This window comes from Peromyscus californicus, unplaced genomic scaffold, assembly GCF_007827085.1.
Source record: "Peromyscus californicus insignis strain IS unplaced genomic scaffold, ASM782708v3 Scaffold_6__1_contigs__length_162567912, whole genome shotgun sequence".
In the NCBI taxonomy this organism is placed as follows: domain Eukaryota; kingdom Metazoa; phylum Chordata; class Mammalia; order Rodentia; family Cricetidae; genus Peromyscus; species Peromyscus californicus.
This window is the reverse complement of record NW_026294584.1, coordinates 7,371,568-7,384,299: the sequence shown is the minus strand read 5'-3', so window position 1 is coordinate 7,384,299 and position 12,732 is coordinate 7,371,568. Positions and strand designations below refer to the sequence as shown.

At 39.2% G+C, this 12,732-nt stretch overlaps 1 protein-coding gene across 1 annotated transcript in view; it reads left to right on the top strand.

Moving 5' to 3' along the window:
- Positions 1-12,732, top strand: part of LOC128098662 (cadherin-related family member 3-like) — a 164,790-nt gene that overhangs the window by 16,531 nt on the left and 135,527 nt on the right. Inside the window, exons 6-9 of the mRNA XM_052719972.1 lie at positions 645-748; positions 2,498-2,643; positions 5,101-5,283; positions 11,817-11,908. Of these exons, the coding sequence (XP_052575932.1) occupies positions 645-748; positions 2,498-2,643; positions 5,101-5,283; positions 11,817-11,908 (525 nt within the window). The remainder of the gene's footprint in view (positions 1-644; positions 749-2,497; positions 2,644-5,100; positions 5,284-11,816; positions 11,909-12,732) is intronic.

Genomic DNA, 12,732 nt, shown 5'->3' with positions numbered 1-12,732 from the left:
TTATGAGATTACACATATAGTCACCCACACAAATCGCTGTCTTTTATTCAGCATGGAAGTGTGTACAGTGTAGGCATTTATGAATGTTTGTTCAAAGTTTCTTAAAGACCTTTTACTCTGTGTGTAGTGCTTGGTTTGTGTTCTGAAAGTGACACTTGATGATAGTAATGCATGATATCTAAGGTGTGAGAGGAGGGAGAGACTGACTAGGAGCATACTCAAGTCTGATGATATCCTCAGCCTTTCAGAAACTGCACATTGTTCTTATCCTGAAGAATAGCTTGAAGTCCTGTGTCTCAGGATCATCCCCAAACAGTTAAGAGCTTCAGTTCACTATATTTTGTGTTTATGGTTAAATATAGAATTCATTCATGCATTTGTTTCAATTGCCTCTATATTTAGGCCAGCAGCCAAGCTACAAAGACCTCTGAGTCAAACTTTATGGGATACAAAATGAAGCTTTTTGAAATTTATTGCGAGTGTAGTTAAGGAAGTAATTATGCTTATTCTGAATAGTAATTCAGAATAGTATTTTTCTTACTGTATACACATTTATATTGTATACATAGCAGGAAATGTATAAACTATATAGGTATACCAGTTATCAAATGATATATTATAATTTTTCAAAACCTCTCTTCCAGACTTTCCAGCTTTCAGTGAGAGCAACAGATTCTTCAGGTTTGTTCTGTCAAGGGACAATAATTATCAATATTCGAAACATAAATGATGAGACGCCTCAATTTGAGTAAGCACTTTCTTTTCAAAGTGTTAGCAGAGGGGAATGGTTAAAGAAAACCTTTTGTATATTTTACAAATGACAATAAATAGTCTGTGATAATGGAGAAAATGATACCATGTTCTGTCAAATACGTATTAGCACATACCCACAACTGATGCATGCATGGATACAAAGAGCAATGTGTATGAGAAAATACTCAAAATAAGTATAAAAGTGACCAACCTGCAATGCAATGGAAAGATTTGGTTGTGGTTTTGTTTTCATTCTCAAGATTTTCTAAGCTGTTATGCTAATTTTTTAATAATTACACTGACCTTAAAAAGTTTAAAATGTTTAAGTATTTTATTTTTATATTCCCAAGTACAATGTAACAGGAAATATTTGCAGATTGTGAATACATATCTTTCAAAGTTCAAATGTAGTAATTAAATAGTCTACTATAATAGGAAAATAACCATATATTTCTTAGATTAGTAAAGAGAAAAAAGTAATAGTATTATGGTCACTTTCCTTTTGTTACTAAGTTGTGTCACAACAAATGGATAACTATAAGGAGGAATTTATTGAGTTCCTGAATTCACCTGGCTACAGCATCTGAGAAACTGAAGCAAATTTAGAGGCTCAGTAATCTCTTATTTTTGAAAATAATCATTCTTCAGTTCTACCTGTATTTAGTAAAAGTACCATCATTATTTAAGAACAATATTCTGCTGTTTTCCCCATTTAATAAACACAAATTTATTACCCATTTAACAGAATTTATTACTAAGTACATACGAGCCATGACCAAATTATTATGTAGTTTCTAAATATTTTTTCATATCTGAAGAGACACAGAATACTAAGGAACAGGGAAACAGAAAAGGAAGGGACTTAAAGTGTTCCAGAACATAATTACTATAGGGACACTATGTTTGTCATATTGGATGTAAAAGAGGAGCCAAGTGAGATGGAATCAGAATGTTGCTTGGAGGCATAGCATCATACACTCAACTCTCGTCCTTGGACCTCACATGGCACACAAGTTATCAGTTAGGAAGATTCCTTAAAAATGCCATATAAAGAGACTTACATTTCAGAAATATTCTGGAGATGATCAGAGTCATTGTGTGAGATTTATGTTACAGAAATTGACTTAATACCTTGTTCTAAGTTAAAGCTTTGGCCAGCCCCTCATCCTAGAGATTATAAGATAAATGGATGCATTCAGTACCTTATGTTCCTTTGTCAACTATTCCATGCATTGGCTATCTGGAACAATGGAGATGTATTATTCCATTCCATTTTTCATTTTCCATCTCTCATATTCCATGGCATTCTTGACAATCTGGCCTAATAGCAGAAATTATATAAAAAGAAAATCCTATTTAAAAAATCTGACTGTGTAACTTTGCTCCACAAACAAATTTTCTCAAAATTTGAAGCTCTTAAATTCTTGGGGTTTTTTTTTGTTTGTTTTATATATATATATATATATATATATATATATATATATATATAACTTTGGTTTTTCGAGACAGGGTTTCTCTGTGTAGCTTTGAGAAACCAGGCAGGCCTCAAACTCACAGAGATCCACTTGCCTCGGTCTCCTGAGTGCTGGTATTAAAGGCTGTGCCACCACTGCCTGGCTTGGAGCTCTTAAATTCTTGACAAAAGGTAATGGTTTCAAAAATCCAGAAGTTTCTTTAGTTATAATTCAGTAATTAAATTTGTAAGAGTTGTTCCCAAAATTTTTCTTTACAATTTTATTCTTAGGCTATTTCCTATGGATTCAATTAATGTGACTGAAAAGAAACCCATTGGAGATTTTGTAGCAAGAGTCAAAGCAACAGACCGTGATCAAGACAGCAGCATCATGTATTCCTTTAAAACCCATCAGGAAATGTTTGCTTTAGATCCTTGTAAGTTTTAGATAAATACTTTTAGACTACTTTAGCTAAACATACACTTACCTCTATACTCTCTTTAGCACTTGGGCTGGTAAAATTTCTCTTCTAAAATTAAACACCGAGTAGGAAACAGCAGAAACATGTGACATTATACTTATGACTTTCTTACTTGTTAAAAGACAGCTTCATGAAATAGAGAGTTATCTAAAACTTTGCCTCTAATATGAGCATTATCTTTCAGAGATAATTAGCATGAATGTGTCTGTGGAACACATAGCTATCACTTTGGTCATATTTGTAAAAATTGAGACTTTAACCAGGTAATTTAATGTTAAATATTTGATTAGGGATAGATTTTTGTCTACGTGGGCAGCATAGTTGCTCTGAAATACTGTTCTTGTGTGGTTTTGTTAGACCTCGTATCATCAAATATAGTAACTGAACAACAAACCAGAAGCACCAAAACATGTTGTGGAAGCTGACCATGTAGTTTCAGATAGGCTGCAGTCATTATCTAATTCTAGAACTTGAGTCAGGGAAGGAAGGTGGACATAAAGTAGGGACATTTAAGATAGATTAGAACACAAAAGGATGAGGATCCCATCAGCATAACTTGGCCTGTGAGAGTTCTTCTTGCCTCTGACTTTGATGGTGTTAGTGTCCTACAGAAGCTGGGTCCTTCCATCTCAGATTTAGTACGCACACCTATTCTAGAAGTCAGAGAGGCTGAAAGATCTCCCAGATATGTCCACCTGGAGGCTGAGTATAGCTATGAATATGGCAACACAAAATTATAAACCTACTTAAAACATTATGGGATGCTGTGCGTGTGTGTGAGTGTGTGCATGTGCGCGCACACGCGCGTGTGTGTGTGTGTGTGTGTGTGTGTGTTTGCATGTGTTTCAATTTTAATATAACTCAACTGCATAAATTTTTGAGCATGAACTTTATAGAATACAGTGTGTTGCAACAATGTGCAAAGATTGGAAAGGCTGAAGGGAAGATAAGGTAGTTACAGATTCAGTTGTAGCCAGTTCATTTCAGCAGCAATGTAGTAGATCAGCCAAAATTTATATAAGAAGCTAAACTACCACAAAATAAGCTAAAAGCCTATTGCTACCATTCCAGCCTCCAAGCTGACCAAGTATCTCCCTGTGGGCCACCAAAATGAGAAGCCCATGAGTATAGACCAATCAAGTTGGCACATTACAAAACCATAGTACTGATCAGCTTTATTTGAGATTTATTTTAATCCATAGTTTTCAATTTGTTCACAAATCTTCAAATTCAGATTGCAGTGGAAGAATGTAAAGAGATGTTAGTAGAGTCCTACAGCTTGTGAAAGTGCTGAAGATGTTCAGAATAAGGTCAAAGTGGATCATTCTAGAGCAAAAAGAAGAAAGTCTTAGAGGAAAAGCACCTGGTGGCACCAGGGCTGAACAGTTACCTCATTTCAGCAAACTTCCCTTAGTTTGATCTCCTTCCATCTTTATGTGTATCAAGATGGCTGAAGCTTAGAATCAGAAGCAATAAATGATAGGGATGAGTTTTCACACTCACTACTACAATATATTATTATAATCAATGTCAAATGTGACCTCTAAAATTTAGCAATTTAGAGGAGGAATGCTACTTACTGTGTTTGGTAAACAAATATATGGTAATTTAGATATTTAGAGGAAATATGATAAAATAATTTTAATATATAATTACTTAAAATAAACATGTAGTAATAAAAAAGCTGTTGTAGAATATTATTTTAACTACATAAAGACATGTTACACTTGTTTATGCTGAGGAATATTAATTTAGCAGTCTAAAGGTGTATTACTTTTGTTTACGCTGCATTTCTTTAATTATGTAAGGATGTGCAGCATTTGCTTCACCTTGCCTGCCTAAGACACCTGATTGGTATAATAAAAAGTTGAACAGCCAACAGATAGGCAGAGAAATGGGATAGGCATTGCTGGCAGGCAGAGAGAATAACTAAGGGGAGAAATCTAGGCTCAAGAAGAATAAGAGAAGATGGAGAAGAGAACATTAGAAAAAGAGAGGGACACACCCCAGGCAGGAAACCAGGCAGCCATCAGATACCCAGACACAAGAAACAGTGTAAATAAGATGTACAGAAGGAAAGAGAGGTGAAAAGCCCAGAGGCAAAAGGTAGATAAAGAGAAACAGGTTAATTTAAGTTAAAAGAGCTAGCCAAAAATGAGCCTAATCTAGGCCGAGAATTCGTAACTACTAAGAAGTCTTTGTGTCATGATTTGGGAGCTTGTTGGTGGCCCTAAAAGAAAAAGCCTGGTATGAAGAGCTTTAAATATATGCAATGGATATACACTTGGTAAATATCGCCTTTCTTAAAAATGAAAATTGTATCTTTATGCAAGTTTAAAAATCACCAGCATAAACTAATAGGAATAAATATTTGAGTTTAATAGTTTTTATTTATTTTATTTCCTTCCTTAGTCACAGGTATAATCACTGTTCTTCAGTCTTTGAATCTTGACAACCCAAGTAACTCCAGAATCTACTCGTTAGAAATTGAGGCCAGAGATGATGGCAATAACACCAACTCGTATATGTTCACAGTTTTTGTGGAGAATGTTGATGATCCTATCTCCTGTGATCCAAATTTTTCAACGGGTGCAGGTATTTGATGAGTCAATTTCATTTCAAAGATTCAGGAAACACTGTTTTATAAGAAGTATTACAGCAACATAGCTGAGTTTACTTGTTGATTTGATTTAGCGTGAAGGGTGCTAAGGATTGAATGTGACCTGATGTATGGAGTGGCATGCTCCATCATTGAGCTAGAGTTGTAGTTCTCAGGTTTTTTGAAACAAAGGCTCACTTCATAACTCAGGCTGGACTTGAACTTGTCTCATCCTCCCTCTGTGTGTCCAAGTCATCCTCCCTCTGTGTGTCCAAGTCATCCTCCCTCTGTGTGTCCAAGTCATCCTCCCTCTGTGTGTCCAAGTCATCCTCCCTCTGTGTGTTACCAAGTCATCCTCCCTCTGTGTGTTACCAAGTCATCCTCCCTCTGTGTGTCCAAGTCATCCTCCCTCTGTGTGTTACCAAGTCATCCTCCCTCTGTGTGTTACCAAGTCATCCTCCCTCTGTGTGTCCAAGTCGTCCTCCCTCTGTGTGTCCAAGTCATCCTCCCTCTGTGTGTCCAAGTCATCCTCCCTCTGTGTGTCCAAGTCATCCTCCCTCTGTGTGTCCAAGTCATCCTCCCTCTGTGTGTCCAAGTCATCCTCCCTCTGTGTGTCCAAGTCATCCTCCCTCTGTGTGTCCAAGTCATCCTCCCTCTGTGTGTTACCAAGTCATCCTCCCTCTGTGTGTCCAAGTCGTCCTCCCTCTGTGTGTCCAAGTCGTCCTCCCTCTGTGTGTCCAAGTCGTCCTCCCTCTGTGTGTCCAAGTCGTTCTCCCTCTGTGCGCTAAGGCATCACTCTCCCTCTGTGTGATGCTGAGTCATTCTCCTTCCCACTGTGTGCTGCTGAGTCATTCTCCTTTGCACTGTGGGCTGCTGAGTCATTCTCCTTCCCACTGTGTGCTGCTGAGTCATTCTCCTTCCCACTGTGTGCTGCTGAGTCATTCTCCTTCCCACTGTGTGCTGCTGAGTCATTCTTCTCCTTCCCACTGTGGGCTGCTGAGTCATTCTCCTTCCCACTGTGTGCTGCTGAGTCATTCTCCTTCCCACTGTGTGCTGCTGAGTCATTCTCCTTCCCACTGTGTGCTGCTGAGTCATTCTCCTTCCCTATGTGTGCTGCTGAGTCATTCTCCTTCGCACTGTGTGCTGCTGAGTCATTCTCCTTCCCACTGTGTGCTGCTGAGTCATTCTTCTCCTTCCCACTGTGTGCTGCTGAGTCATTCTCCTTCCCACTGTGGGCTGCTGAGTCATTCTCCCTCTGTGAGCTGCTGAGTCATTCTCCTTCGCACTGTGGGCTGCTGAGTCATTCTTCTCCTTCCCACTGTGTGCTGCTGAGTCATTCTTCTCCTTCCCACTGTGTGCTGCTGAGTCATTCTCCTTCCCACTGTGAGCTGCTGAGTCATTCTTCTCCTTCCCACTGTGTGCTGCTGAGTCATTCTCCTTCCCACTGTGTGCTGCTGAGTCATTCTCCTTCCCACTGTGTGCTGCTGAGTCATTCTCCTTCCCACTGTGTGCTGCTGAGTCATTCTCCTTCCCACTGTGTGCTGCTGAGTCATTCTTCTCCTTCCCACTGTGTGCTGCTGAGTCATTCTCCTTCCCACTGTGGGCTGCTGAGTCATTCTCCCTCTGTGAGCTGCTGAGTCATTCTCCTTCGCACTGTGGGCTGCTGAGTCATTCTTCTCCTTCCCACTGTGTGCTGCTGAGTCATTCTTCTCCTTCCCACTGTGTGCTGCTGAGTCATTCTCCTTCCCACTGTGAGCTGCTGAGTCATTCTCCTTCCCTCTGTGTGATGCTGAGTCATTCTCCTTCCCTCTGTGTGATGCTGAGTCATTCTTCTCCTTCCCACTGTGTGCTGCTGAGTCATTCTCCTTCCCACTGTGTGCTGCTGAGTCATTCTCCTTCCCACTGTGTGCTGCTGAGTCATTCTTCTCCTTCCCACTGTGTGCTGCTGAGTCATTCTCCTTCCCACTGTGGGATGCTGAGTCATTCTCCCTCTGTGAGCTGCTGAGTCATTCTCCTTCGCACTGTGGGCTGCTGAGTCATTCTTCTCCTTCCCACTGTGTGCTGCTGAGTCATTCTCCTTCCCACTGTGTGCTGCTGAGTCATTCTCCTTCCCACTGTGTGCTGCTGAGTCATTCTCCTTCCCACTGTGTGCTGCTGAGTCATTCTTCTCCTTCCCACTGTGTGCTGCTGAGTCATTCTTCTCCTTCCCACTGTGGGCTGCTGAGTCATTCTCCTTCCCACTGTGTGCTGCTGAGTCATTCTCCTTCCCACTGTGTGCTGCTGAGTCATTCTTCTCCTTCCCACTGTGTGCTGCTGAGTCATTCTCCTTCCACTGTGGGCTGCTGAGTCATTCTCCTTCCCACTGTGTGCTGCTGAGTCATTCTCCTTCCCTCTGTGTGATGCTGAGTCATTCTCCTTCCCACTGTGTGCTGCTGAGTCATTCTTCTCCTTCCACTGTGTGCTGCTGAGTCATTCTCCTTCCCACTGTGTGCTGCTGAGTCATTCTCCTTCCCACTGTGTGCTGCTGAGTCATTCTCCTTCCCACTGTGTGCTGCTGAGTCATTCTCCTTCCCACTGTGGGCTGCTGAGTCATTCTCCCTCTGTGAGCTGCTGAGTCATTCTCCTTCGCACTGTGTGCTGCTGAGTCATTCTTCTCCTTCCACTGAGGGCTGCTGAGTCATTCTCCTTCCCACTGTGTGCTGCTGAGTCATTCTCCTTCCCACTGTGTGCTGCTGAGTCATTCTCCTTCCCACTGTGTGCTGCTGAGTCATTCTTCTCCTTCCACTGTGTGCTGCTGAGTCATTCTCCTTCCCACTGTGTGCTGCTGAGTCATTCTCCTTCCCACTGTGTGCTGCTGAGTCATTCTCCTTCCCACTGTGTGCTGCTGAGTCATTCTTCTCCTTTCCACTGTGGGCTGCTGAGTCATTCTCTTTCCCACTGTGGGCTGCTGAGTCATTCTTCTCCTTTCCACTGTGGGCTGCTGAGTCATTCTCCTTCCCACTGTGTGTTGCTGAGTCATTCTCCTTCCCACTGTGAGCTGCTCAGTCATTCTCTTTCCACTGTGTGCTGCTGAGTCATTCTTCTCCTTCCCACTGTGTGCTGCTGAGTCATTCTCTTTCCCACTGTGGGCTGCTGAGTCATTCTTCTCCTTTCCACTGTGTGCTGCTGAGTCATTCTCCTTCCCACTGTGTGCTGCTGAGTCATTCTCCTTCCCTCTGTGTGATGCTGAGTCATTCTCCTTCCCACTGTGTGCTGCTGAATCATTCTCCTTCCCACTGTGTGCTGCTGAGTCATTCTCTTTCCCACTGTTCGCTGCTGAGTCATTCTCCTTCCCACTGTGTGCTGCTGAGTCATTCTCCTTCCACTGAGGGCTGCTGAGTCATTCTCCCTCTGTGTGCTGTGTCACTCTCTCACTGTGTGCTACTAAGCTTGAAAAACTTTACTAACAGTAATCATTGAAAAAAAAGAGGCTATGAACTTGAAAGTAAGCAAGGATAGGCATATGGGAGGGTTTGAAAAGAGGAAAGGGAATATTTTTAAAAAGAAATAAAAAGCTGAAAAAATGTAGAGTTAGGCTAAAAAGTAAGAAAAATAAAAATAAAACAGTATCTGTGTAGTTTGAATTCCAATTGTGGTTATTAGTTTTTATGGTACACAGAGGAGAATAGTAATGGAAATAGTATTCTAAATGAATCTGTAACATAATGGGTTAATATGTCCCTCACAAGTTGTCAAACGCATAAATATCTAAACAATAAGATATGATTTATATGTCTGGGGTTATGGTGCAAACAGTGAGTTTTGCAAGAGCGAGGACCTGTGCTAAAGACCCCAGAACCCATGGAAAAAAATACAAAATGAACAAACAAAAAACCAGCTGGTGTTTGTGTTTTTAATATTATTGCTGGTGAGTCAGAGATAGGTGGATGTCTGGAGTAGCTTGGCCTGTCAGCCTAGGCAATAGGCACACTCAAACTTAGACAAAGAGTGAATGATACCTAAGGAATACTGAGGGCAGGAGAAATAGTCTTTTCCCAGGAGAAAGCACACAAATTGGGTCATCACTGAAAACATATATGTACAAGTAACATTACACAGACTGTGAAGATTGTATTTATGTATTTAGGAACACACACACACACACACACACACAATCATTAAAAAGGAGGCCATAAAATTGATAGAGAGCAAGGGGGTAAAGATATATGGTAGTAGTTGGAAGGAGGAAAAAGAAGGAGGAAAATGATGTTATTAGAGTATAATCTCAATTTTTTAAAAATATAGTAAAAACACAGAGCAAATCTTAGATGGATCCTGGTGTAGACTGGCTTTCTAGTTTAGTGTTCATGAAGATATTATCTTTTGGATGACTATGAAACGATTTGATGTTCTTGGTAATTTCATTTTAGTGTTTCCACATTATACTAAATTCTTAAAAGATGCACATGAATCTCAAGGTCATTATGACCTGATTTCCACCATAGACTTGGCTGAACTGCTAAGGCATACTTAAGATTTAGAAGACTTTGTCCCATCAGATCACTGGTATCCTTGCAACTGAGGCAAAGCATGAAGAACTCACTTTGAATTAAATCAAGGGTAAAATTCTGTGAATTTACCCAAAAAGACATTAATACAATTTTCATGCTGCAAATTTGACATACTGTATAATCAATTCACTTACTGCTTCTAGTTTTATAGAGGTGACAGTTCCCCAGAGTGAATCACTAAGTCAGAACATCTGTTCACATACATCCAGTGTAGAGCAAAGGTTCAAAATGAACTGGTCCTAGTTTATCCAAAAGTTGTTCTATTAATTAATATCCCTAGAAATATCAAAAACCATGAGGATTCTGTGGGACTACCAAAATAGATTATAAACAACAGCCACAGAACCGGAGAGATTACTCAGTGGTTAAGAGCACCGGCTGCTGTTGCATTTGGTTTCTAGAACCCATATGGTGGCTCAAAACCACCTTCAACTTCTGTTTCAGAGCATCTGACCCTCGTTCTGGCATTCTCAGGTCCAGGCATACATGTAGCACATACATCTGTATTCAGGTACTTCCATATAAACATGAAATAAAAACAAAAAATAAATCTTTCAAAAATCCACCAGACATGGTGTTAAACTGATGTGCACAGTAAGCAAATCCTCAAGTAGAGGATTCTATAAAATATTTGAATGTATTAAGGCCTTGCACATAAGTAGCCCTTAGCAACATAGACTAATTCATTTAATTTTGACTGATCAATTGGATGTCAGCAATTATATCTTCTCGCTTGTTTCTGCATTCTTTTCTCCCCATGTGTTTCCTTTTTGTTCCTTCTGTTCATGTTTATGCATATAGTGTGACTACGTGTATGCATGCATGCATGTATGTATCACGCTTTTAAATATGGATCAATTTTTCATCATATGAAGAAACTACCAATGGTTTACATACTCATGTGTGCATCTTTCTTGTTTTATTTCGGGATGAGACCCAATCACACTTGATTACATCAGAAACAAGATAAAGAGCAGTGAATACAGCATCATTTGTTGAGATGTGTGAGACATGTAGATATTATACTTAATTATCAGAACCACACTAAGGTTGAAAATGTACTTTATCTCTGTTGTGCACTTAAAAATGCAGCATAAATTAAAACACATTTTTCTTTACTTCTCTGTTTGCAACTATTTTTATGCTTTACTGGGAAAAAAACTTCAATATTCTAGCATATGTGAGTGCAAGTGGAAGTATTCTTGTAAACATTAATGTTTCAGACACTGAGCAGTTATATCTCATTCCTCACATCAACCAAATATTTAAATTTAAAAACAAAAACCTGAATTATGTTGACTCTTTTAAATATCAAAATTTAAAAGCAGTTATCTGGGATGGGTGTTCTCATGTTAGATTCCAGGTACTCATGAAGTCAAGGCAGGAGGATTGCCTCAACTCATGCAGTGGAGACCAGACTAGAAAGCTTAGTGAGGTTTCGTGTCCTTCTGTGTAAAATATGGTGGGAAGGTGGCTCAGTGCTTAAGTACTGGGTCTTGCAAGCATGAAGACCTGAGCTTATTTCTCTAGCATATAAAATTTGGGTGTAACAATGCCCATCAATAAACCCATTACTGGTAAGATGAAATTAAATCCCAGCAGCTCACAGGCCAGAGAGTACAGCTGAAAGTGAGAGCTCCAGTTAAGTGAGGATACTTGTCTCAAAAAATAAGGAAAAACTATGACTGAATAACACACAAATCTCAATCTCCTGCTTTCACATGAGTCTGCGTGGGCAATTGTACCAGTAAACACGCATACACCCCCACCCCCAAGACATAAATAAGGTTGAAGAAAAATTTCAATATTGATGTTCATATAAATAAACATCTGTAGTGTTTTCTAGAGAAAGTATCCTTAAGGAATTACTCAATGTAGACTTTTTACACAGCCTGATGACTTACATCAGTCACGTGAAGCAAGGCAGAACAGACGCATGTGCCATTTAATTACTGTTGATTACTTGTGTGATTGTGTAGGTGTTTCAGTGTCTGTTGACGAAAATATCCCCCCCTCTGCTTTTATATATGCAATTCTTTCAAGAGATCCAGATCTGGGACAAGAAGTTGAAGTAAGTTTTTAATTGCCATTTATGTTTTTCCCAAAAAATAAAAACCAGAATGCATTGCTTAACTTTCAATGAGCAAAAATTGTTTCCTTAGGCTTGAATTAAAATAGGCTTTGTATCCTATGATGCTTACTGAAGTGAGAGAGTGACTTTAAGCTCTTGAATACAGTAGCAAAATGAAAATATGACAGAAAATGGAAGTCATAGAACTAAACGGATCTGAAAAGACTGTAAGAGTATACTATTATCACCATTGATGATGCTGATTCACTCTAGAATGTTCTCTTCTGGTTTATTTCCTTTCATTTATATTTTCTTTATTAGACTCAGAATTTCATAAATGATATTTTAGATCTTCATACTATTTTGGTTTCAGCAATAATTTGCAAATAAGAACTAATGAATAATAGATGATGAAATAGTTACAACTTAGTGGGGGAAGAAAGAAATTTATCATTGTATTTTCTCAAAAATTTTATAGTGTAATATAACCCATAACATAATTATGTTTCTCAAAAGCAAATTTAGTTTCTTGATAGTGTAATAAATCATATTAATAGATTGGAATATTCTTCCCTAATTTTAATGGTTTAGTCAATGTCTTGATAGAATGGGCAAGAGTTTTCTATGTGCTTATGCTGCTAACAACTAACTAATAAACTTGGGCATGTAACTAAAGCTAAAGTTTGAGAGGGTAGCTCTCAGGAGACTTTATGGAGTTTTTTTATTCTGATTTGATTATGAAGCATCGGTTAGTATACTCAGAGTTACTCATTTTTTCTTTATCAAGTTTTTAGACTAAGAAAACCACACAGGAAAATATAATT